Source organism: Salminus brasiliensis, chromosome 2, assembly GCF_030463535.1.
Source record: "Salminus brasiliensis chromosome 2, fSalBra1.hap2, whole genome shotgun sequence".
Classification (NCBI taxonomy): Eukaryota; Metazoa; Chordata; class Actinopteri; order Characiformes; family Bryconidae; genus Salminus; species Salminus brasiliensis.
In genome coordinates, this window is record NC_132879.1 from 40,092,022 (window position 1) to 40,114,429 (window position 22,408).

Here is a 22,408-nt window from a genome sequence, read left to right on the forward strand (position 1 = left end):
CAAGTAAGTGTAGCTGCACATACCATCTCAGTGTATATGAGCACATCTAACATTAAATTGGTGCACCCAACTGATTCTGTACAGAGGGACAAACCCAGCAGAGAAAAGAAGCACAGCCACAAAGCCTTAGTTAGACAGATTTTATGGTAACAAAGCAGTTGCACAAACATGTTATTCCGGTTCCATGTACAAATCTTCTAAGCAACCTCCAACATATCTATACACAACTCTAGATATAAATATAAAAATATACATTTCTGTGCTAAACAAGGTCACATCGCTGGAATTGGACAGGCATGATAACGGGACAACGCATCTAAAAACACACATATCTTTATGTACTTGGATGCCAAATTATAGTCACAGTCATTAAGCTTCAGTTGATGTGATGTATTTTTTTAGTCATTTTAATGGCCATGCCAAGAATAAGTACTTATCCACTCGAATGTTTGGAATCACTTGTCCCATTAATTGTTGCCATTTCATTTCATATGAACATATACAGTCATACGCAAAAGTCTGGGCACCCCTGCTCAAATGACACGTTTGGTCAATTTAAACAAGTAAACCAATCATCTAAAGAAAACCACCTTAAATTTAAAGATTTTCTTCAGATTTTGGACAAAATTCCTATTTATTGTCTATATCAACCATATAAAAAAGAAAAGTAAAGCAAACTTTTAATTTGACACATATCACATTCAATGTTAAATAAAGAATGTGCCATAGTGTGTTCTCTGCAGAGGATGTGAACATTTCAATTATAAAATCAAAACACATGAAAAACTTTTGCAAGACTGTATGTTTCAGATGAAATTTTTATATTCTAAACATCAAAACATAAGGGTTTTGGGAACAGCAAGAAGAAAAATAAATAATAAACTACAATTATTTATTTACAATCAATCCATGAGAAGTCAACTGCTTTGAGATTTCAGCAAAACATCAAATAACATCTTATTTTAACATCCTGGACTACACAGCATTCTGAATAGAATTTTCTATTGAATTGAAACTATAGCTCATGACCAAGCAACCAGTGTATAAAGTTGTTAAGTAACACAGAAATTTTATCTGAGTCTGCTACAAATTGTCTTTATATCATTTAAAACAGTGATTCCAAACATTTGAATGGTACTGTATCTGCCAAGAGTCTCTTTCAGTACACTGTTCACACGGAATATGCAGATTCTATACAAATAAATTCTGAACATTGATGTGAAACAGGATGTCCATCCTGGTCCAGGGGATCTACCACCCTGAAGAGCTCTAATTCAACGGGTCTGTCTCTAAAATTCAGATACTTCTAAAGAGAATCAATTTAGAGCAAAACACTGCAGGTTGGTACATCTCCAGGACCAGGTCTGACCATCCCTGATGTGAATGAACATACAGAAACAAATACGGTTTACTAGTTTGTTCATTTTACTTGTTTTGAAGTGGTTAAATGACTGGCAAGTTTTAAAACATGGTTAAAGACAAAAAACAAACAAACGTATATCTCAGTCTAAATGAGAAAGCAGTTATAATTTGACAAAACAAAATACATGATAGTAAATACACAGTTTACAATACAAAGACCAGACACACAGTTGTTGGTGTGGTATAACTACAATATAACTACATATTACTACATATTTTTGTGGCCTGAAGATAGGAGGTTCATGGTCATCTCACATAAGGAAACATTGTTGTATTGCAAATACATCTTCTCTAAGAATGTAACCAAAGCCAGAGCCATTTCTCATCAAGCATGCCAGTTGGATTAATATACAAATTCAGTTCAAATGGAAAAAAGTGAAAGTGCTTTTTGTTTTATTTAAAGAAATAAATATCTCCAAAAATAGATCCCAACCCATTACTTTGTGCCACTCCTTAAAAAATAAAAAGACAAAAATATGATCTTTAACCAGTGCTATGCAAATCTTCAGAATTCTTTAAAGTGCTTAGAGCAAAGTTGAGTCATTTTGGCGACACCCAAGGTGTGCACACCTTTTTTTTGTCTTTGAAGGGTATGTGAGTTATTGCACATTTTCGCTACCAAGTACCCATAACCTTTTCTCACAACTAATTGAAATTTTTGAAGAATTTTTAACTTAACACTTTATTTTTCTACATGTAGGTACATTCTAACAGCTTGTTCTACATCTGAAATAATTGAGGGGAATAACTGCAAATTCTCTGGGTAAGCATGGGCCCAAGTAATGAGCATTATAAAGGCAATACTGTGATTTTTAACAACAAGAGGTTTAGTGTTCTTTATCAGGTGTTCTATGAATCATACATATTGACTGAGCCAAAACTTGCCTACCTTCATATAAAGTGAGCTTTCCCCTAAATCAGCTCTATACGATTAATGTCACCTTTCATCGTCTCCATTATACAGAGAGCTTGTCAGAACATGTGTCTGACTTAACCTACGCTGACTTACTCTGGCTGATACCTGCTGAGTTGTACTTCCCATTTTTCGGTGTTTTGGTACTGGTACTCTGAGGGGTTTTCTGATCATCTCCTGTTAATAGAGCCTTGATTTCGGAAGGGATTTTCCCCTGGTCCATGGCAGAGCACCACTGCTTGTACTAGAGGTTTAAAACAAGACAGCAAATTACAATAGCATATTTCCAAGGTTTACAGACATCAAAATGCATGAATCTGGCATTGTTTCAACATTAATGAATCTCTTCAATTGTTGTTTATAAACCAGTCCTCAGGGACCCCCAGATTGTCTGGGAGGACTAGTTAGAGAACCTAGATGAACACAAAACAGCAGTTCTTGAAACAGCTGTTAGACCTCAAGAATATGTCAACCAGACACCCACCATCTCCAGCTCCTCTCTCAGAGCACAGATGGCTCTCTCCTTGCTGGACACCAGTTCTTCTAGATACTGGTAGCGCAGTTTCTTCCTGGCCCGACATTCTCTGGCACTCTGTCTGCTTCGTTCCAACTTGGCTTTCAGGTCAATCTTGGCAGGTTTACGTCCACGTTTTCCTGGTTTCTTGACTTTTCCACCTACCATCTGTGAAGAAAAAGTATAAATCTATTAGCTAATTATATTCGCAGTATAAATAATAAAACTATAGTTTTTAAAGAGATAAAACTCTAGATAGTGTACGAGCTTAACTAGCATGAATAATTTAGCTAGTTATTTGTTAGCTAATTAGCTAGTCAGAACGTCTTAAAATAAGTACAGCTACGTTCATTATATGTTAGGGACCAGGTTACATCATTATTTGGGCTCTTAACTAGCTAGCTAGATGTTCAGGTGAAGAAACGTTTAGTAACTTTAGACAGCAGGCGAGTAAACGAAAGTCATTTCGAAGGATATTAGCTAGCTAGAAGCTGGCTAACCTCACCCTAGCTAGTAAAACCAAAAGCACAAAACAAACCTTGTGACTAACCACGACATATTAATTACCAATTTTCACAAATGCTACTTAGCTTAAGTAAAGTTTCGCTTACCTTGCTGTCATCCATTTTGGATGACTAACCCACGTCTGGGAAACCAAACAGCTAGCTAGCACTAGCTTGTTTGCTAACCAACCAACACTCACAAGTATATTTTTCTTCAGGCAGTATGTAGACCAGGTAGATGACTGCGTAAATATCAGATAGTCCCGATTACTGTATTCTGTATCTTTGTATCTCTCTTAAACTCAGACTTAAAACGCTCGTAACAAGCCCTGAGTTCAGGCAATGTTTTTAGCATCGTTTCCGCCCAGAGACTTCTTGTTTTCACCAACTAGTCACGCCTTCTGCGCGCAAAGCCTGCTGGGACTTGGTATTGTTCGGGAGTGTGTACTTCGAGCAAAGTCAGAAAAATAATTTGTTTATTTAAATTGTTTGTAATTGTTTAGGTCCGGCAAAGTTAGCTTAAACCACACCGCTTCAATTGCAACTGTCTATTAAACAGCACATAAAATTGCGCAGAAAGAAGGGCAATAATTAGCTAAGCTAATGCTGCGTTTGAGTGGTGTCGAAAACTGAGAAATGCCATTTGTACCGCTTGTAAAAAAAAGTAAACTTAAATGAAGTTCATATATATATATATATATATATATATATATATATATATATATATATATAGCTATATATTATATAAGTAAACCTTTTATAGCTACTGTATTAATATCAGTGTACAGGTAATATACTCGTAAGTGTAAATTGGCCCCCAGTTTTGGTCAATAAAAGTACACTTTCAAGTATACTCCATGTAAACTAGTAGTTTAATAGTTTTTATACTGCAGGTTTTACACACAGTGTACTACTTTGATTTCCCTTTAAAGTATACTACTAGGTGTCTTCACACTTTGATATATTCCACCCCTCCAGAGATCAGAAAAATAAAGTTCCATTCCCCAGTTAAGTTAGCATACTATAGTATACTAGCTACAGTCTATCACATCACTGTCTCACCCGTTGAGCCTATCTGACAGCCAGTCTGTGTTCTCAGCTGGCCACTGTGCCTTATTACACAGCACAGTATCTATTGTTGTTAATTATTTGTTATTTTACCACATTTGCTTATTTAAAAAAAATACATTACTGTTCAAACATTAAAATGAACAAGTTAAAATCATAAAACAATCTTTATTTAGAAACCTTCTGAATTTAAGTTGTAAAAGGTTACAAGAAGAAAGAAGATGAGGAGAAAGGTACAGATGCTGGATGCTTCAGTTCCTGTACACCAGAAAAGCAGTTTTGGCACTCCTCACAGTTGGTACTTCTCACTGAAAAACTTTATTTCACAAGACTCTGATGTTCTTTTGAGGGAGATGTTTAATGCTTATTGGTATGGTGGATATGGTGCATTATCATGCTGGAGGTTGCCTTTAGAAGATTATTGGGATTATCAGGGATTATTGTAGCAATTAAGGGATCATCATGGACAGCAACAGTACTAAAACAGGCTGTGGAATTGTTGCAATGATTGATTGGTATCAACAGCCTTAAAATGTGCCAAGATATACATTCCGTACATCAATTTGCATTTACTTTTATATGCTCCACACTTCAGATTTTGACCCAGTGACCACTTCACTTCACTGATGTACAGTTCTTCCATAGGATATATAAATCTAGTAACTATCACCTTAAGAACGAAGCTCACGGTTTACAGCCTAATGACTGACTGCGCCGCTCATTGAAGCTCCGCCTCCAACTTTAAACCCATGCTAGCCAATGGGCCTATAGATCACAACCAGGGCAGACTATTTACAGACTACTTTAGTAAGCTCGCACATGGATTCTGTGTTTTTAGCCAGTGACGATACAGAGTTCTTTAAAATAGTTATTGAAAACCATGAAAACCAACTCGAAGTTCTCGTCGACGAAGTTCTCCGTTTAGTCGTTGTCTCTTGAAGGCCTTTTCCTTCAGCTCACTCGTTGTGGGACTGGTCTCGAATGACGCCATCCCTTTATTTTTACCCGATGACCTCATCGTCAAGATGAAGTTTAGTGACCAGGGAAACTTTTAAAACTTTCTGTTTTATAGAACCTTTAAAAGAAAATCTGAAAACGCTGTCTCTGGAAACAGGAGCTGAAGACGCTGTTTCGGAAATGTTCTCAGCTGGACTCTTTCTGAGGCGGTAAGTGAAGTTAGCTAGCGAAATGTCTAAGTTAGCGAAGCCCGGGAGAGGCGAAAGTAACACCATGTTCTAGTCGCTACACCAGACCGACCTGTTTATGCCTCAAAGCGAACCTGACTAGCTAGCTAGGTTTATTAACACGTTATGGAGTGTTATAGTATGTAGCTAAATCTTTCCGTTTTAGCTCTGACCTTTCCTGTCGGTAAACACTTGATGTGCGTCTCTGGTTAACGGTCGCGAAACACTGTCACTCTGTTAAAAGGTCACTTTCAGTGTCTTTTCTGAAAAAAGTGGGGTTTTACCAACATTACAGAAAGCCAATCCCTCAACTGTATCTCAGGCGACAGGCAGCTGAGCTAGAGAGACCATAGCGTTGATGTTTTTTGGGGTATTAACGACAATCGAGCTTCTTAGGTTGAGTGTGTTTGCTATCATTGCGAACCGTTCTGGGTTATTCTAGACTCTTCCCATTATAAAACTCCGGCTCTTTAGTTCTCTGTCAGTGAATGTTTCGCAGCTCAAAGCAGTTATCTAAAACTTATTTCAAACTTAGTAGGCATTAAATGGTGACAACAGAATTAGAAAAAGAATTAAAAAGAATTAAAGCCTTTATCAGGGAATAATGGTGATGAGAAGTAGCCTCCTGTGCCTGAAAACATACAAGAGCTAGAGATAAATGATAAGGGGAGAAAAAACAGCAGTAACACATGATCAGTGTCTTCACCTGGCCCTGTGACATGGTTAGGACTGTCATCTGTGGATGAGTGCATTTGCCAAATGCCATAAATGTAGCTAAAGTTTCCTGGTTTGTTCCTCCCACCCACTCACACTGCATTGTTTTTAGTTGTGTACTTCTTCCTGGGGTAGTTGAGTGCTTGAAGTACTTTTTGAAATGCTTGTTTTAAGCGAAGTACTTCATTTCCAACGTTAGTAGATTTTAAAGAAATGTATGCGTGTGTGAGGGTTATTGGTGTCTGCTGATGCTCATGGTGTGGGTGGGTCAGATGTTAAATGTAAATGTTTCCTCTTGCCAGTTAGTAGACACCATAGCCCTCTATGGATTCACCTGTCTTAGGCCATTGTAACATGTAAGCAGATGTTTTGGTCTCCTTACAAGAGCAAAAACTTGACTCAGCTTGACCATGCCACTGTTAAATCAACACTGAGTGGTCAAGTTTAACACTCAAAGTGTTAACACTAACTATGTTGATTTAACACTGGCAAATGTGCTGTAAGCGAGATGACCGGTAGCAAACCAGTGTACTGAGAGATGGACAGCTACTGCCTTCATAGGGGATGGTCTCTTACTGTACTGGTGTAAGTCATGATGCGTTTCCACTTCCTGACTCATAGACATTACACAGAATATAGCTACAAGCTCTGTGACGAATAGACTCTTGTACTAACAGTGGTTGTCGTAGGTTAACTCCTGAGGAGCTGTCTGGTCCACATGCTGGGAGATAAGAATAGTAGGTGTGAAGTCAGTCATACAGTCACCAGCCATGTACACTCCTCATGACCGCATCGACAGGCGCCTGCGAAACAGATGTGGGGCTGCCAACGTTCTTGCTCAGCCCAGTGTCTCAATATGACATCAGGCCCGTAGTCATCATCCTCATCACTGGTGTTTAAACATTATGCTACAGCCAGGAAATGTTACAACAGAATTTAAGCAATGACATCACCAAGGCTAAGGTTGACATCATCACATTAAACCTACAGGTAGTTTTTGCAATTTCTGTAGTCCATCAAAATCACTAGCTGCATAGTACTGACATTATCATTTTGAAATATTTCTAAATCTAAGGCTTGAGCTTTGTCGTTACACTTGAACATGCAGTTATACGTGAGTGGTCAGTTTACTCCCACGTCTATTGAAAACTTACCTAATTCATCAGTGTACTAATTTATCTCCTAGTTTTGTTTTCAATTGACATTATGATGTATAAATCTATAAATAATGTGTAAACAATAATGTGTAAGCTAATAGTCATGGCTTGTTGCAATGGATTTACGGTGATTTTATGGTGATATTACTGATTATGTCGGAAAAGTCTGTTTTACAGTGATTATCAATAGAAATGGCCCATCGGCCTGGATCGCTATTGGACCGATATTAGTAAAAAAAAAAAAAAGGATATTGAAGAGAAAAAAGAACAAATGCTGTAAAAATCTAGCCCACAGGACTGTGTGATGTGATGTTGTTAGGTGTTTGTTTCGTCGTGTGTGGTAGTGGAGTTTGAGCATGATGGCCTACTTTTAGATACTCTTCTTGTGTAAAGTGCTTCACTTATTTAAAAAAAAATTATAAGCCTGGTAGTGTTTACACAGGGATGTAAGAGGAAAAAACAGTTTGAGTGGGAAAATTGGTTCAGTTAATCGACATGGGTCTAATTTGCATTCAAAAGAAAAACAACTTGCTCGACAGTGAATATACTTACTTGACGAGAGAGCGCACGTCTGGCCACTTTTGAACTAAACTAAATCATGTTTGGATAAGTAGTGAATTTAAGTCTATCAAATCGTTAAGAATTTTGAGTACATGTATGACTTTTGTATTATTATTTAAACACTGGCAAATTTCCTGTATTGCAGTTTGTTATCAGAGGTCCAAAACATGCAGTGTCTAGAAAGAAAAATGTTAGTGTGTTTTCTTGGCAGGCACTGTGCCTTCCTCTTTCCAGTGTATTTTTAGATGGTCAAGTTTTCTTTCTGTTTCTTGTCAACTGGTTGCTTAAAAGAAAGAGAATCATTTGACCAAAAATCTATATAATATTTCTAAAAACAAAAAAATAAATAAATTAGACCTAATAACTGGTCTGTTTTTGAACAGTAACCTTTACAGCATTTAAAGTAGTGAAAGACTAACATTAAAGCACTCATAAACCAGATTTCCTTGAGCTGAAGCAAACATTTTGATGAATCTTGCACATTATATTATTGATATTTTGTGCAAAGAATGAATTTGAGTCTTTTACCTTTCATTCAGTGGTTCTCAAACTTGTCCTTTGGAACCCCCAGACCCCCCCACACACACAAAAACAAACTCCCCCTCATGGTCCTGGAAGTGGCCTCTGAGACAAGGAGTCGAGGGAAGGAAGTTGGGTCTCTTAATACGCACATGGGCGTGTGACATAGCAGTGAAAGAGCACTTCCCAAATTAAACCATTCACCACCCCGCCTCAGCTACCCCCCCCCCCCCCCCCCACTGCGTTTTTAATTCACTGGTCTGATTCACTTATATAAGCTCTGAGCCTGCCTGAAGATTGTATCCAGGCGTCCGGTGACACCTCCTGAATTAGCTGTAGTAAAAGTGGATGTCTCCAACCAGGGACAGGCAGACTAGAACTACTTGCAGACCCACCAGCACCCCTGTGTCCACCCAAGAGCAGCTGAAACGTAAGGGGTGCTATCTGTCTCTGTTTACTGTCATTTAAAGCTCTAGATCATCTTTTTATTTAATCATTTTGAGTAACATTGATTCATTTAACAGCAGTTATTGTCTTATTTGTCGCTTGTTAAAACTAGAGGAGAAATTTTATAGATTCAGAGTCCAGATTCTACACTTTTACTGTACAACACATTTGTATTTGTAAGTGAAAGATATAAAATTTTATGTAATGAACACTCAACCGATACAGCTGATATGTCCGTCATTGTTTGACATTGTTTGATACTGGCAGAAAAAAGTGCACACTCCAACCTGTTAAACCCAGATCATATGTTTTTCTAGTTTTATGTGTTAAGTGTAAATGCTGTTAACACTTGTTAATGTTTACAATTTACAAAACTAATCTGCAAAAACAGCTCTTCTTGAAATGATTGTTTATGTGATGTGACAAAAAACAATACTGTTATATTTATCTGTGTGGTCAGCATCTTAGCCCCACTCACTCTTACTTAAGCTATAAAAAGTGTTTCAACCCGGACTGCAACAGGGCTTATTCACATGTACACAATATGTCCAAAAACATCCTTTTTAAGTAATGCATTTTGCTACTTTATGTTGCACCTATTGCTGACATTGGTCATGTAGTCCCTGTAGAGGAGTATTGCCAATAGAATGGAACTTTCTGGAGCAGAAAAACATAAAAATAGTCACATATATGCCTAATGCCTAGGTGTGGGCTAGAGAGGTAAGAAGCCCGCCAGTATTGCTCATTCATCGTTTTTTTTTCCTGAAATTAAAGGGTATTTAAAAAGAGAGTATTCTACTTTTTTGGAGTAACTATCTCTACTGTCCAGGCATGGCTAGATTTCGAGCACTGTGGTGAGATTTTGTTTATGTGATTTTTGCTTCATCCAAAAGTACTGGATGAAGCATCATCATTCTTAATAGATGTGAAACGGTGGAACTGTGTTCTATGGAATGATGATGCTTCATCCAGTACTTTTGGATGAAGCAAAAATCACATGAACAAAATCTCACCACAGTGCTCGAAATCTAGTAGAAAGCCTTGCCTGGACAGTAGAGATAGTTACTCTAAAAAAGTAGAATACTCTCTTTTTTAATACCCTTGAATTTCAGGGAAAAAAACGATGAATGAGCAATACTTTGTCCATATAGTGTGGATAAAGAAAGGCTGAAAAACCTAATCTGAAATTAATTCTGTATTTTAAACAATTTAATTTCTGGTAAATAAAACCACACAAACATCATATGTGAACCTCATACTAGAAACATTTGTCTTTAATATAGTAGCAGTGTTAACTCAAGACTTAAGGGTTAACAGATAACACATTCATACTCATGATGGTATTTGTGAAGTAGATGGAGTGTGCTCTGTGTGAATTAACAGGTTCTGGGCCACATGCAGCCTACAAGGTAAAAAAAAAAAAAATGTTACCTTGTGTGACGTGGAAGCAGAGGCTGCCGCTGTAGGGTATGGCAGAAGGGTTTGTGTGCTTCAGTACATGTAGCCTCGTGTAGAGCCATCACAGTCTGATCAGAGTCGGTGTTAGGACAGAAAAACATGCGGCAAGAAATTTTGTCTGTATACCAAGTTTCAGGAGAGTCCAGCAGCACTGTCATGTTTGTCATGTTCGTGACTTCCCCGTGAGTCCGTAAGAGGAAGTTTTAGTATTGTTTATTCACATATTTTTGTTTGTCACAAACTTCCCTTTAAAAGGTTTCATTTTTAATTTGCCTTTTTATGCAGTCGAATTGTGCTTCTAAAGCTGACGCCTTTAACATTTTCCTTATTGCCTCATAAGACTTTTCAGCTGGAGATCCATGATCATAAAGAGGCCACACTATAGAGGAAGTTGTAAAAGTAAATCCTGCTTTAAGGCTAACCAAACCACAAAAAAAAAAAAAAATTCAGAGCTTTCAGTCTCCTTATCTATAACATTGTGTAATGTGTCATTTATAATATCTTTGCGAAAGGCTTCTGAATATCCAGTGTCATTTGCTATGTTTAGCATTGGGGATATTTGCCATGCCAGGTATTTATATTGAGATCTGTTCCAGCTATATTCCATGCCTTTCTTGGCCAGACTCATTCCCTAAATCTCACCTTCTGCTGGAGGCCATAAAAGCTAAGTTAGGTATCTCTGATCCGTGGATCATGTGATGCTGGTTTTAGATCTATGGATTCTTTCCATTTTAGTCAGGCTTGTTTTTTGTATATTGCCATACCACATTAGTGATCATTTGAGGTGAACACAGGACACTCCGTAACACTAGACAAGGGCCCATGGGGTTTTATGGGTTATCTGTCAAGACTTGGCAACTTGGTCCTGAGCAGAATCAGCCATGGCGTACCGCTATAAAAAAAAAAAAAGAGCCTGCTACCGTTCTGGAGAAGGAGCTGTTATTACAATCTGGCAAGCGCAGCACATGTAAAGGGCATGCCTTTGAACAAGCTGTTTGTTGTGGTTGGGAATCTTGCTTGGAGGAAATTGTAGCATGTCATAAGTGATGTTCAGCCGTTATGTCTTAAGGAATTAAAAAATTTCCCCCTCTTAAAACTGGGAGGTTCACCGTGGTCAAACTTCATTTTATTGTAAGTTCTTTCCATTTCTTGCAAATAAATATACACTGATTGATAAAAGCAAACAACTGTGTACCCACACATTTTCCTTATGGCCAAGAGAGTTTTTTAAATTTGTAAGAATTTTTAATAACTCTGCAGTCTCCTTGACCTTCTGGAATAATACACTGGTCAGCGCTGACATTAGAGGCCGGCCTGGTGCCGTTTTGAGCCTTGTTTAGTTCTAATTTTTTACACCCTTTTGAACTGGCTGTCAGTCTATGGAGTAAAGTCTGCTTAGAGTTGCTATCTCTGCTAGACAGGCTGGGCCTTCAATCAAGCAAGTGAAAACTTGTGCCAGGCCCATTTGACTCCACCACCTTTCAAAAGCGTGGAGCAAACATTGTGCATTGATTCTGCCTTTGTAAACAAGCAGAGGAAGGTCGGGGATTGCAAATTAGGAGGGTAACTTCCTCACTGTGAGAGGCACAAAGTTTAGCAGACCAATTGCTTTTAAACTACACAGGCTTACTACAAACTACAAATTCCCTGTTTAATACATATGAAAAAATGGTGTGTCACACTGGCATTTAGACTTATTGACTTTGTAATGATGAATAAAATATAAAACACGACCTCTTTGAGTTGTTTGACTTGCAATTAGAACTTTTCGTTGCTGTATTTTGTAACTGAGTTTGAAAAGATAAACATCTTTAGGTGGTTGCAGTGGGACTGTTTATTGCATTCTTCATGTTCTGTGCAAATGTTCTTGAATACTACAGCTCAGCTTTGATTAGGTTTTCAGACGCAAGTACTAATACTGAAAAACAGTAATATGCTAAATATACTTGATTCAGTTGTGAATATCATTTCCACATAAATGCAAATTTTTAACAAATGTATCTGTATTTTGTATCTAAAATTAGGGTTATATAGAATCAGGAAAAAATGCCTAATGTTGCCACTGTCTCGCAAAAACCTTACTTCTCCATTTTGTCCCTTTTCAATGTTGTCAATGAGTCTTTTTTTTTTTCTTTCTTTTCTTTTTTTTACATTGTGTTAAATTTCAATGGAAATGCTCCAAAATTACTTGGAATAAATTTGTAGCACTGACTTCCCTTGAAAGTTTAGAAAGCATTTTATTATCCTGTAAAGTTACAGTTTTTGGAGGTATAAGATGTTTGTCCGACAGCAATGATATGTAAAATATGTAAAATGTTAAAGTAATGAGACTGTATTATAGGGGAGTTTAGATTAGTTTAATTGGCTCATTCAGTACGAAATATTCACACAGTGTATTTTCAAATGGTGTAAATTAAAAATCAAACCATTCAGTTTTCTTGCCTTTGCCAGTAATTGTACTAATACTCCACGTGAAACGTTTTTTAATTAAACCCTCTTGTGAAATGTGAAAATTAACCCATGTTTGATCTGAGATTTTCAGGCCCCTAAAAATAGCAGTATAATCATTAACTAAAAGTTGTTAGAGATGGTTAATAATTACATAATTGTTACATACACATTACAAAAAAAATACAATTTAAATTAATAACCACTTACAAACACAACATTATGAAATATTACACTCATTAAAGTGTAATATATACTATGAAATATATTTAGATGTACATAATAGTTAAACATTATAATTGCATTTGCATTTACATTTATGGCATTTAGCTGACGCTCTTATCCAGAGCGACTTACAAGGTCACACGTATTACAGATGTGGGCCAATGTAGTGTTAGGAGTCTTGCCCAAGGACTCTTATTGGTATAGCGCTGCATAGTCACCCAGACTGGGAATCGAACCCCAGTCTCCCACATGGTGTGGTAGCTCACAGACAGCTAGTGGTGTTATCTGTTGCGCCACACCAACCACTTTGTTAATTAAAAAATATATATATATTTTTTTTATTTTATTTTATTTTTATTAACAATTTGTTAATTTTTATTGTTATTGTCAACACAAACACAATGAACAGGAACACATTTTAATCCTTGCTACTTCTGAGGAGGCTCTCTGCTAAAGGATGGTCTTGTGTGGGTGGTTTTAAAACCTGACTAAGAGTGGCTTCTGCTTGAGCATCTATGTAAAATACACACCTGTTTTGCATTGCATATTCTCATCTCTGCATGTGCCATTCACATCTTTTATGTGTGCCATGTTTGGCTATCTGGCTATGCCTTGGAGCAGTGGCATGATGTCGCTTTATATTTCTTCTCCATCTGTCCTGAACTGTGTTTAAGACACAGTTGACAAAAAAAATTACAGGACAAAAAAACTAAAACCCAATAGGGATGTAGACTGGGGGCATCAGTTCCAAAGAACAATCTCCTTAGTGATCTAACAAAGCTGGTCAACAGAGGTGCAATTTGTAAACACAGGCTAAGCATAAATAAAACAGCTTGTACTTTATGACATCCAAACTACCCAATCTAAGGATGATATTATGTCATTTGGAATGTACCTATCTGTAACTCGTCTCTAATAAGTCTCTAATATAATGGTGAATGTTTTTAAAAGCAACAGCAGGGGTTCGCAGACCTTCTCATGCTATCTCATGCTTACCCACATGCTTCAAAACATGCTGTCCTGTTACATATTTAATGAGTTTGTTTAATAATAATAATACATCTAAACTATCTAATCTAAACTAAACTAAAAAAACAAAAACTAGAATATACATTTAACATATACATTTCTTTAAATAGCACCTTCTCTGATAGCTCAACATGCTTCACAAACATTTGGTGAAATCAGAAGGTACGAAGTGTTAAAGTAGACATGCATACAAACATAAAATAATACTAATAGAAATAGTAAAAAGTCCTTTAAAAAATATAAAACACATAAGGATATATGTTAACTGGTTTTGATGAAGTTGGTGCAGAGTGCCATCAGATACATCAGTCAAAAATCTCCCTTAGGTGTTTTTAACACAGGATTAATTAGTCAGTATACCTTTGATTTGTAATGACTCTTCCCTCTTTGGGGACAAGTGGGCACAGTCCATACCAGTAAAATGCTCTCCCATAGCACAATGGAGCCACCAGACTACCTCAGCATAAGGGTTTTGGGCCTGTATAATTTTGTTTATGTACGCCACACATGCACTTGCCCACTGTGGAGAATATGTTGGTTCACTCTTCTGACCAGATCACCAGAATTTGCCACATTTCTGTAGAGAAGTGCCTGCAGTCTGTACACCACTGAACTCTCAGGTGGTTGTTGGTCTTTGTAATGAGGGATTTCCTTCTGCAGATCTACTATAATATACCTCTGTGGCCGGGCTGTTCTTGCTTGATGGTCTTAGCACACTCTGCATTCACATTTTTAGTCACCAGGGAAACAGTTGATCTGCATTTTATAAATGTTTTATATTTCAGTACATACCTTGGAAAAAAAAACACTACCTTAAAGGTATTTTATACAGTAGTGTCTTTTAATAGTGGCTTGGTTATTTTAAAGCAGCATTATGTGAGTATTTGTTGCTCCTGGCTTCCCCATAGAGTCGGGAAGTGTAATGCGCTTTGAGCCACCTCTATAGAACACGCTTTCAGATGCATTTCTGGACAAGCTGAAAGATACAGAACTGTCATTGAAGGTAAGGGATCTTGTCGACTGTCACAGTAAAGTAACAAAACAGGATTTTACAGAAACATTTTAGACACATAGCATTATGCAGTTCTCGCAAACAATGTCAAAATCAGTGTCACTATTCTACCTATTACAGTGGAGCATTTACATGATTTTAAAGATGTTATTTCAAAGTAGAAATGCTACACAGTGTTGCTTTAATGTGGCCTGTTACATTTTGACTGTTTAATTGGTAGTGCTGGTTTCATTTTAAAGGGGCCATATCCTTCTTTCCTACCCACTGAGTTTCATTCAGAAAATTCCTTTAGTGAATAGCCCGGCTTGAGTATGAACTCTTTTCCCCCATTTGCCTCACTATGAAATGTGAGCACATCAGACCAGAACTGTAGGTGAGTCCCAGGTTAATTGTATCTTAGCAGTTGCCTAAATGTTTATATATATATATATATATTAATTCATTTGTGTTGAAAGAATCCCACACAAGACATCCAACAATGGCAAACACTGTAAGTTGAATAGAGAGTCGATTTAAGGTTGTCTATTTATTTTCTTTGTGGATACCCATTCTAATAAAAATATTCAGCTATTTTAGGTTGCTGATCCAGATGTGCAAATGCACACACATAGCTTGTCTAGTCCCTGTAAAGAAGTACTGCAAATAGAATAGAACTCTCTGAAGCAGATAAATATGAACCTATTGGCACTGTGCCTAATGACAATCATTGTGCCTAGATGGGTATAACCCCCCCAGCATTGAGCTGTGGAGCAGTGGAACTGTGTTATCTGAAATGATCGTGCTCCAGCCAATACTAGGATGAGGTGGGGTGATCATCCAATATCCTGACCTCACTAACGCTCTTGTAAATGCCACTAAAGAGAATATATTCAGTGGTTGCATCTGGCTTAGTGCTTCTTATTCTGCATTCTGTAACAGTCAACACTTTTTGTTTTCTTCAAAAACTCAATTTACATGTAACTGATTTGGACGTCTGTTATTTGAATTTTGCTGTGCTGTGATGTAGTAGCTTTCCCTAGCGCGCGCACACACACACACACACACACACACACAAACACACACACACACAAAATATGGGAAACTTGGCTATTGATTATTAGCATGGTTGGAATTTTGCTCTCTGAGACTGAGAGACTGCAAGGCTCCCAGACTAAACAGTCTTGACTAACGCTAGTGGCAGTAGGAAGGTGTTGTATCCCAGGGTTTTGAAGCACACCAAGGCCAGTGCTTCTCTGGTTTGATAGTTTGTCTTGGCACGTGCTATTGACGGAGCCTACTGCACAATTTGTTTTATTGTCTTTGTGTGTGGGCCTTGTTGGAAGAGGGAACTTGGTGCTGGGGATTTTTTTCATGACTGCATTTAGGAGAAGAGTGCTGAGGGAATTTCCACAGTGCTGTATTCATTGCCATCTACATCATTACTAGGAAGAAAGCGTTCCCTAAATCGTAGATTTTACATGTCTTGAAGTGTTTAAACACACACACCTCAGACCTCTCAAATTACTCAACACACACAGACACACACAGAGCTCAGTTTACATTTACATTACATTACATTACATTTTTTTCATTCGCCTAGACAGAAATTGTGTTTTGTCCACTATATATATTGATAACATATCTGAAGGCATTTTAACCGATCACTAACACCTTTCTGTGGCCGATATCAGTATCATAAATTTAAGTTAAAATTTTAAATTATATAATTTAAATGCTTTATGTTGTGTTATTTTTTTTTTTACATTTTAGCCTATTACATAAAGACATGTAGATGATTAACAATAAGAATTAATACAAAAGTTAGGATATGTAATTGACCGCAAGTTGGTCTAGTAGGTCAGTAGGTCAGCTAATTTTCCTTTTCTTTAAAAAAAGGGCAAGTACTTTGTTACTGTCCACCACTGACAACAATTAAGTGTTATTTTCCACTTCAAGACCATTAACCCAACAATGAACCTAAAACTAGGCTATAAAAAGCTTTGTTGAGAGTTGTGAGGCACAGACAACACAAAAGCTCATCTTGCATTTGCCAAAAAACATCTAAATGACCCTCCAGACTTTTGAGATAATATTCTGTGTACTTGTGAGTTAATGTTGGAACTTTTTAAATAACATGGGTACCTTTACAACAGTAAAACATGGTGATGGTAGTGTAATGGTCTGGGTTGCTTTGCTTCTGCAGGAACTGGACAACATCATTACCATAACCAGGAATTCTATCAGAAAATCCTCTCAGCCTGTAACATTATGATGGAGGTCAAAAACAGATATTTTCATAAAGTCTGACTAAAGTGTCATTCTGACAAAATCTGTTTCTTTTCAAATTCTTGTCAGTGCATTGCATCACACAGGCAGCTGTGGAGTCTAAAAGGAGATTTAACTGTGCTTCTACACCGCAAGCTAAAAATGTAATCATAAAAAATAGCCAGGTTTAATTCTTGGGGAATAATGAGAATAATGTCAAATGCCAGAAATTTCAACCCCTTCATCCCTCAGCACACAGTTTGATTTTCTGCATGATTCATAATTAATTACATTCAAGCAATACAGCAAAACACAAATAACAAAAAACAACTCTGATAAAAAGAAATGTAAAAGAAGGTGTCCCAGTACTTTTAAGCGGCAGTATATGTCCATGAACCGATTATAGACCAGCATCCTAACAGCTACATGATGTGTGTGTGGAAATGTGTAGTAGTAGTAGATGTCCAGATGTTGTAGTAGAGTAGATGTCCAGCAGTCGAGTTAGAAAAAAAACTTCCATTGTTAACACTTTAACTTTCCATAACAAAGTTAATTGCATCAGTGTGAATCTTGAGCAGCCTGAATAACACACCCTGTCCTTTCTCTGTCTGCAGCAAGATAACTGCTTGAACATGAGGACGAGGAGCAAGGCAAAGGATGATGTAATGGTGCTGTGGCCAGGGAGAAAAGCCCTCTTTTGTCGCACCCCTGCAATGGTGTGAAAGAAAGCCCCCCACTCTCTCTCCCCGGCATACCCCCAAAACACAGGCCAGCCACCTCCCCCCTGCCTGCCCACTGAAATTGGGCTGAAGTGGACCCACTGTTTGGCACAGACACCCCATTACAGCATCCATACTCTCTCAAGCGCACACACACACAAATAGCAGCGAGGACAGTGCCCCTTACACTTCATAACTACATACCTTACAGACCACTTACAGAGTCTTTTCAAACACGCACACATGCACAGATAGTGGACAGGGCCCACCCTTCCATTTATTTTCCATTCTTTCAGGACTGCTTAATTTCTTTTTATTTTCCCTTTCTTTCTATCTCTGTCTTTTTTCACTCTCACTCACTTGCTTTTTTTGGGGCCGGGCATTGGGCCCGCCAGCCAAACGCCACGAGGGTGACATCATCGGCTGCCGTCACAATGGGGTCGTTCTTCTCCTGAGGGCCCTCGCTGGCTGGCTGCGTCACTGCTCCGGACCTCCAGGCCCACGGGACCGGTAGAAAGAAGGAGAAGGTAGAGAGTAGGAAACAGTGAGGGGAAAGAGTGAGAGAGGGAGAGAGAGGTGGTGGTAGAAATGGCAGAGCCTTCTGGGGAGGCAGCACTGGCCTCAGTCAGAATCATCGGGCCAGAAGGTCTGGTGGCCCTGCTGGAGGGTGGACTAGACCGTGTGCTTCTGATTGACAGTCGGCCCTTTGTGGACTATAACGCCTCCCACATCCTGGAGGCGGTCAATGTAAATTGCTCCAAGCTGATGAAGAGGAGACTGCAGCAGGACAAGGTGCAGATCACTGAGCTTCTGCAGCATTCAGCCAAGAAGAAGGTGAGTGGGAAGTTCCGAATACATCATCGCCAGAGATGACGCAATAGCGTTTTTTCTTTACCAGTATCGAATATACTGTTGATATTTTTAGGATTTTCCAATACAGAAGCTGTTTTTACTATGCTGTTTAAATAAAAACCCTCACTTAACATGAGCATCTAAAGGTAGGCTGCTATGCTCAAACTACTCAAACATTAGACTACCCCATAGGAAGAAATACACAGATAACCTCACATCAGTGTGTGATGCCAGTGTGTGCTGTTTCAGAATAGACATGTAAAGGATCAGATCGGATTCATTGTTTTTTTCCATTTGATATCTGATCCAGCATTTTCGCCTGATAGCACCCCAATGTCACCCCACCAATACTGAGAAGCCATCTCTAATATCTAGCCATCTCTGTCATGAGAACAAACACTTCTGTGCCAAATCGATACCAACATTCTAAAAACTTGACAGTACTTGTTTTCTATGGTAACAAAGGAACCCAAACAACTGCAGCCGTTGTAGATCCACAAGACTGTGATTACTCCTGAACTGACGAGGGCAGCATAATAAGCCTACACGTGGGGGAAGAAGAAGAAGGAAGGTAACCATAACAATAATATGTGGAATGGCGTCAGGAGTTGAGTTGGATGATAGGGATCAGTATAAAAAACGTTGTCACAGAGCATCCGGAAAAAAGGAGGAAAACACCCCAAACTTATCTTGGCACCTCAGAGACCCAGATCTAGGTCTGTACACAGAATTTAAGGTGAGCGAAACAATCTATACCTGACACATTAGCATAATTTCTTGTGATTCTGTTCAGAAAGGCAAATATTAGCTTGTTTAAGCTAATACTGCAGTTGCTCATAACAAGTGATATTAGCACGCTGTGTGAACAGAAACCCCTAGAATGGTTAAGCTCCGGTCATCTGACTGCTAGAAGCGGCATGTTGTTTTTACCTATTTTTAGAGCAGTTTAGTGAGGCCGTAAGAACACAGCAGGTATTGGGACATCCCCACTAGTCATTCCTGTGCTCCCTACTCTGATCTGTGACTGAGAGGTTTATGGCGGGTTAATGATGACATGATGTCATTATCACAGTGAGCATATTGTGGGTATACAGTTGTATGCAAAAGCATGGGCACCCCTGCTCCATTGTAGGTTTTGTTGATTTGTGCAAGTGTAATTAAGTACACTACTCCTTCAGATAACAAGTTTCTACATATATAATGCACATTCAAAAGGGAAAAATGCACAAAAAAGGAAAACTGGAAATGTGGTATGTGCAAAGGTTATGAAACATTTTTTTTAATTCAGCAAATAAGTAAAAAGTATCTGTAGAATTAGCTGGAAAAGCTGTATTGAAGTGAATTCTGTAGAGATCGACAAAACATGATTTGAACAGGAGTGCCTAAATGTTTTGCATATGACTATGAATTTGGATGTGAATGTGTAAATGTGGCATTACTTTTTTGCTGAAATTGTGTGTCCCCAGAACAACTAAACACAATTTATGCTGTTATGTGTCTATATGTAGCATGTGCCTCATTGTGTAGTGAAAATGTCTTGTGAACTGTTGCGATGTTATTGTTTTCCCAATAACATCCAACATTGCAACTACTTAATTTTTGATTCCAGCCTCCAGCCATCATCATGTCCTCACTTACACCTGAATCTTTTGCACCTGAGTGCAGGCTGATTAGTGACAGCCTGCTGAAAATAATATAATATATAATATTATATATAATATATTTAATATCTCTCACTTAAGGGCGGAATATAGAGTGCTGGTGAAGAGTGTCCAGTTGATGCTGTGGAAGCTCAGTTTAAGGCTATTCAAGGTTTCAATGAGGTAGCATGATAGAAAAAACTAGTATGCCACCTTAAAGTAGGCTCAAACAGCTCAAATACTTAACTGCCCTTCAGGAAGGGGTACATATAGAGTATTTGTGCAAAACTATATATATTTTGTATTTTAGCTCATTTTTAGTTTCAGTTCAGTTTTCTTCTTCCTATCCAATCCTGGTAACTTAATGCTGAGTATGGGCCGATAGCAATCTAAGCCGATCTTTATGTTTCTATAAATAATACAGGCACACAATTTAGGTACGGTGTGTTTGATGTGTATGCTGGTACCTCATTTAAAATTATATATCTGAACTGATATGGACTACTGAGGTGAAGAAACTGTTTGTAGTGGGGTAAATGTGCTATGATGTACATTAGCATGTGTACATTAGTCTACTTTTGAACAAGCTGAAGAAGTGGTATCGTCATCTTTGGAATGTCAGACCAGTAAAGATTTTTACCTCTGGAGTTTGTGGGATATTGTTTACACAAAAACACTGTTGCCACTGACTAGATTTGTTTAAGATCATAGTTATAGACATAGTCAGTTGTAAAGCTGAGAGTATGTTCATCACCTCTTCTCCGGGTGATGAAACATAAAACTCAAGGCCAATATAAAGAGGAACTGTGCTGCACTGTACGTTCAGTAACTCCTTTCTTATTAGTAGCACTGACCTAAGTCATGCATTTCAAGTATTTAAGCAAAATAAATTGTAGACCTGGGTTGAAATGCATTATCATACAAGTCTGTCCCCCTTTCTAAATTCTTATTTCATACATTCACATTTTCAGTTTTTTACATCATGCTTGATAAATGAGGCCTAGTATCTCTGACCTTACCACAGACAAGAATGGGGTGTTGGAGTTTGTTTGAGGCGAACATGGGAGTTAAATAAGCCATCCCCTCTCACAAGGGCCATTGTGAGGCCTAGCAACAGGTTTCTGAGTGACCTCATCCCAGTGCTATCTGTCTCTGTCCCCCCCTAAAGAACCCTTGAAGATTCTCTTTTTTAAGAATGTTCCTGGAAGCAAGTACTTGCATTGAACATTGACAGAAATTCAGCTTTGAATATGACCGTCCATTTGCGATGAAGTGATGCGGAGTGTTGTTGCTAAAGTCTGTAACGGAGTTATTAGTGCTGAATATTTGAGAAATATGCCACTGGATCCAGACATCTGATAGCTGTATAATGTTTCTAAAAAAATAATACAGGGCAGTTAATCAGAACAGAGGTAATTTACTTGCAGACAAATGTTAAATGTTTTAGTGTGTTTTAGTAAGTAAACAGAATTTTGACAAGTGTCATTGAATAGTCATTTTAGCTCTGTCTGTCTTTCTTTCTTTCTTTCTTTCTTTCATTCTTTCGTTCTTGCACAGTGAGAGGATGGGGCAGGGAGTTTTGACTTTATTTCAGCCGTATTTTTGGCACCTGGCCAGTGCTCGCTTATCTAGGCCAGAAGACGTCCTGCTCTCCCGGTCAGATACACAGAGCACTGCAGAGTTGCTCAACATGGATGACATCAGAGCCAGAACTGTGCTGTTTTGTGGAATGCGTGAGAAGAGAGAGAGAGAGAGAGAGAGATAAGAGTGGGAGAGATT

The 22,408-nt window shown here is 38.1% G+C and overlaps 2 protein-coding genes across 2 annotated transcripts in view; one reads left to right on the plus strand and one right to left on the minus strand.

Moving 5' to 3' along the window:
• Positions 1 to 125: 125 nt before the first annotated feature.
• On the minus strand, positions 126 to 3,735 carry crebl2 (cAMP responsive element binding protein-like 2). The gene is made up of 3 exons (XM_072673865.1): positions 3,461 to 3,735; positions 2,820 to 3,017; positions 126 to 2,579 (listed from the first exon to the last, which is right to left on the minus strand). The coding sequence occupies exons 1-3, from the start codon at positions 3,473 to 3,475 to the stop codon at positions 2,418 to 2,420; spliced, it is 375 nt and encodes a 124-aa protein (XP_072529966.1). The 5' UTR covers positions 3,476 to 3,735; the 3' UTR covers positions 126 to 2,417.
• Positions 3,736 to 5,194: 1,459 nt separating this feature from the next.
• Positions 5,195 to 22,408, plus strand: part of dusp16 (dual specificity phosphatase 16) — a 34,621-nt gene continuing 17,407 nt past the window's right edge. Inside the window, exons 1-2 of the mRNA XM_072672676.1 lie at positions 5,195 to 5,586; positions 18,033 to 18,971. Coding sequence (XP_072528777.1) covers positions 18,726 to 18,971 — 246 coding nt within the window. The 5' untranslated portion in view covers positions 5,195 to 5,586; positions 18,033 to 18,725. The remainder of the gene's footprint in view (positions 5,587 to 18,032; positions 18,972 to 22,408) is intronic.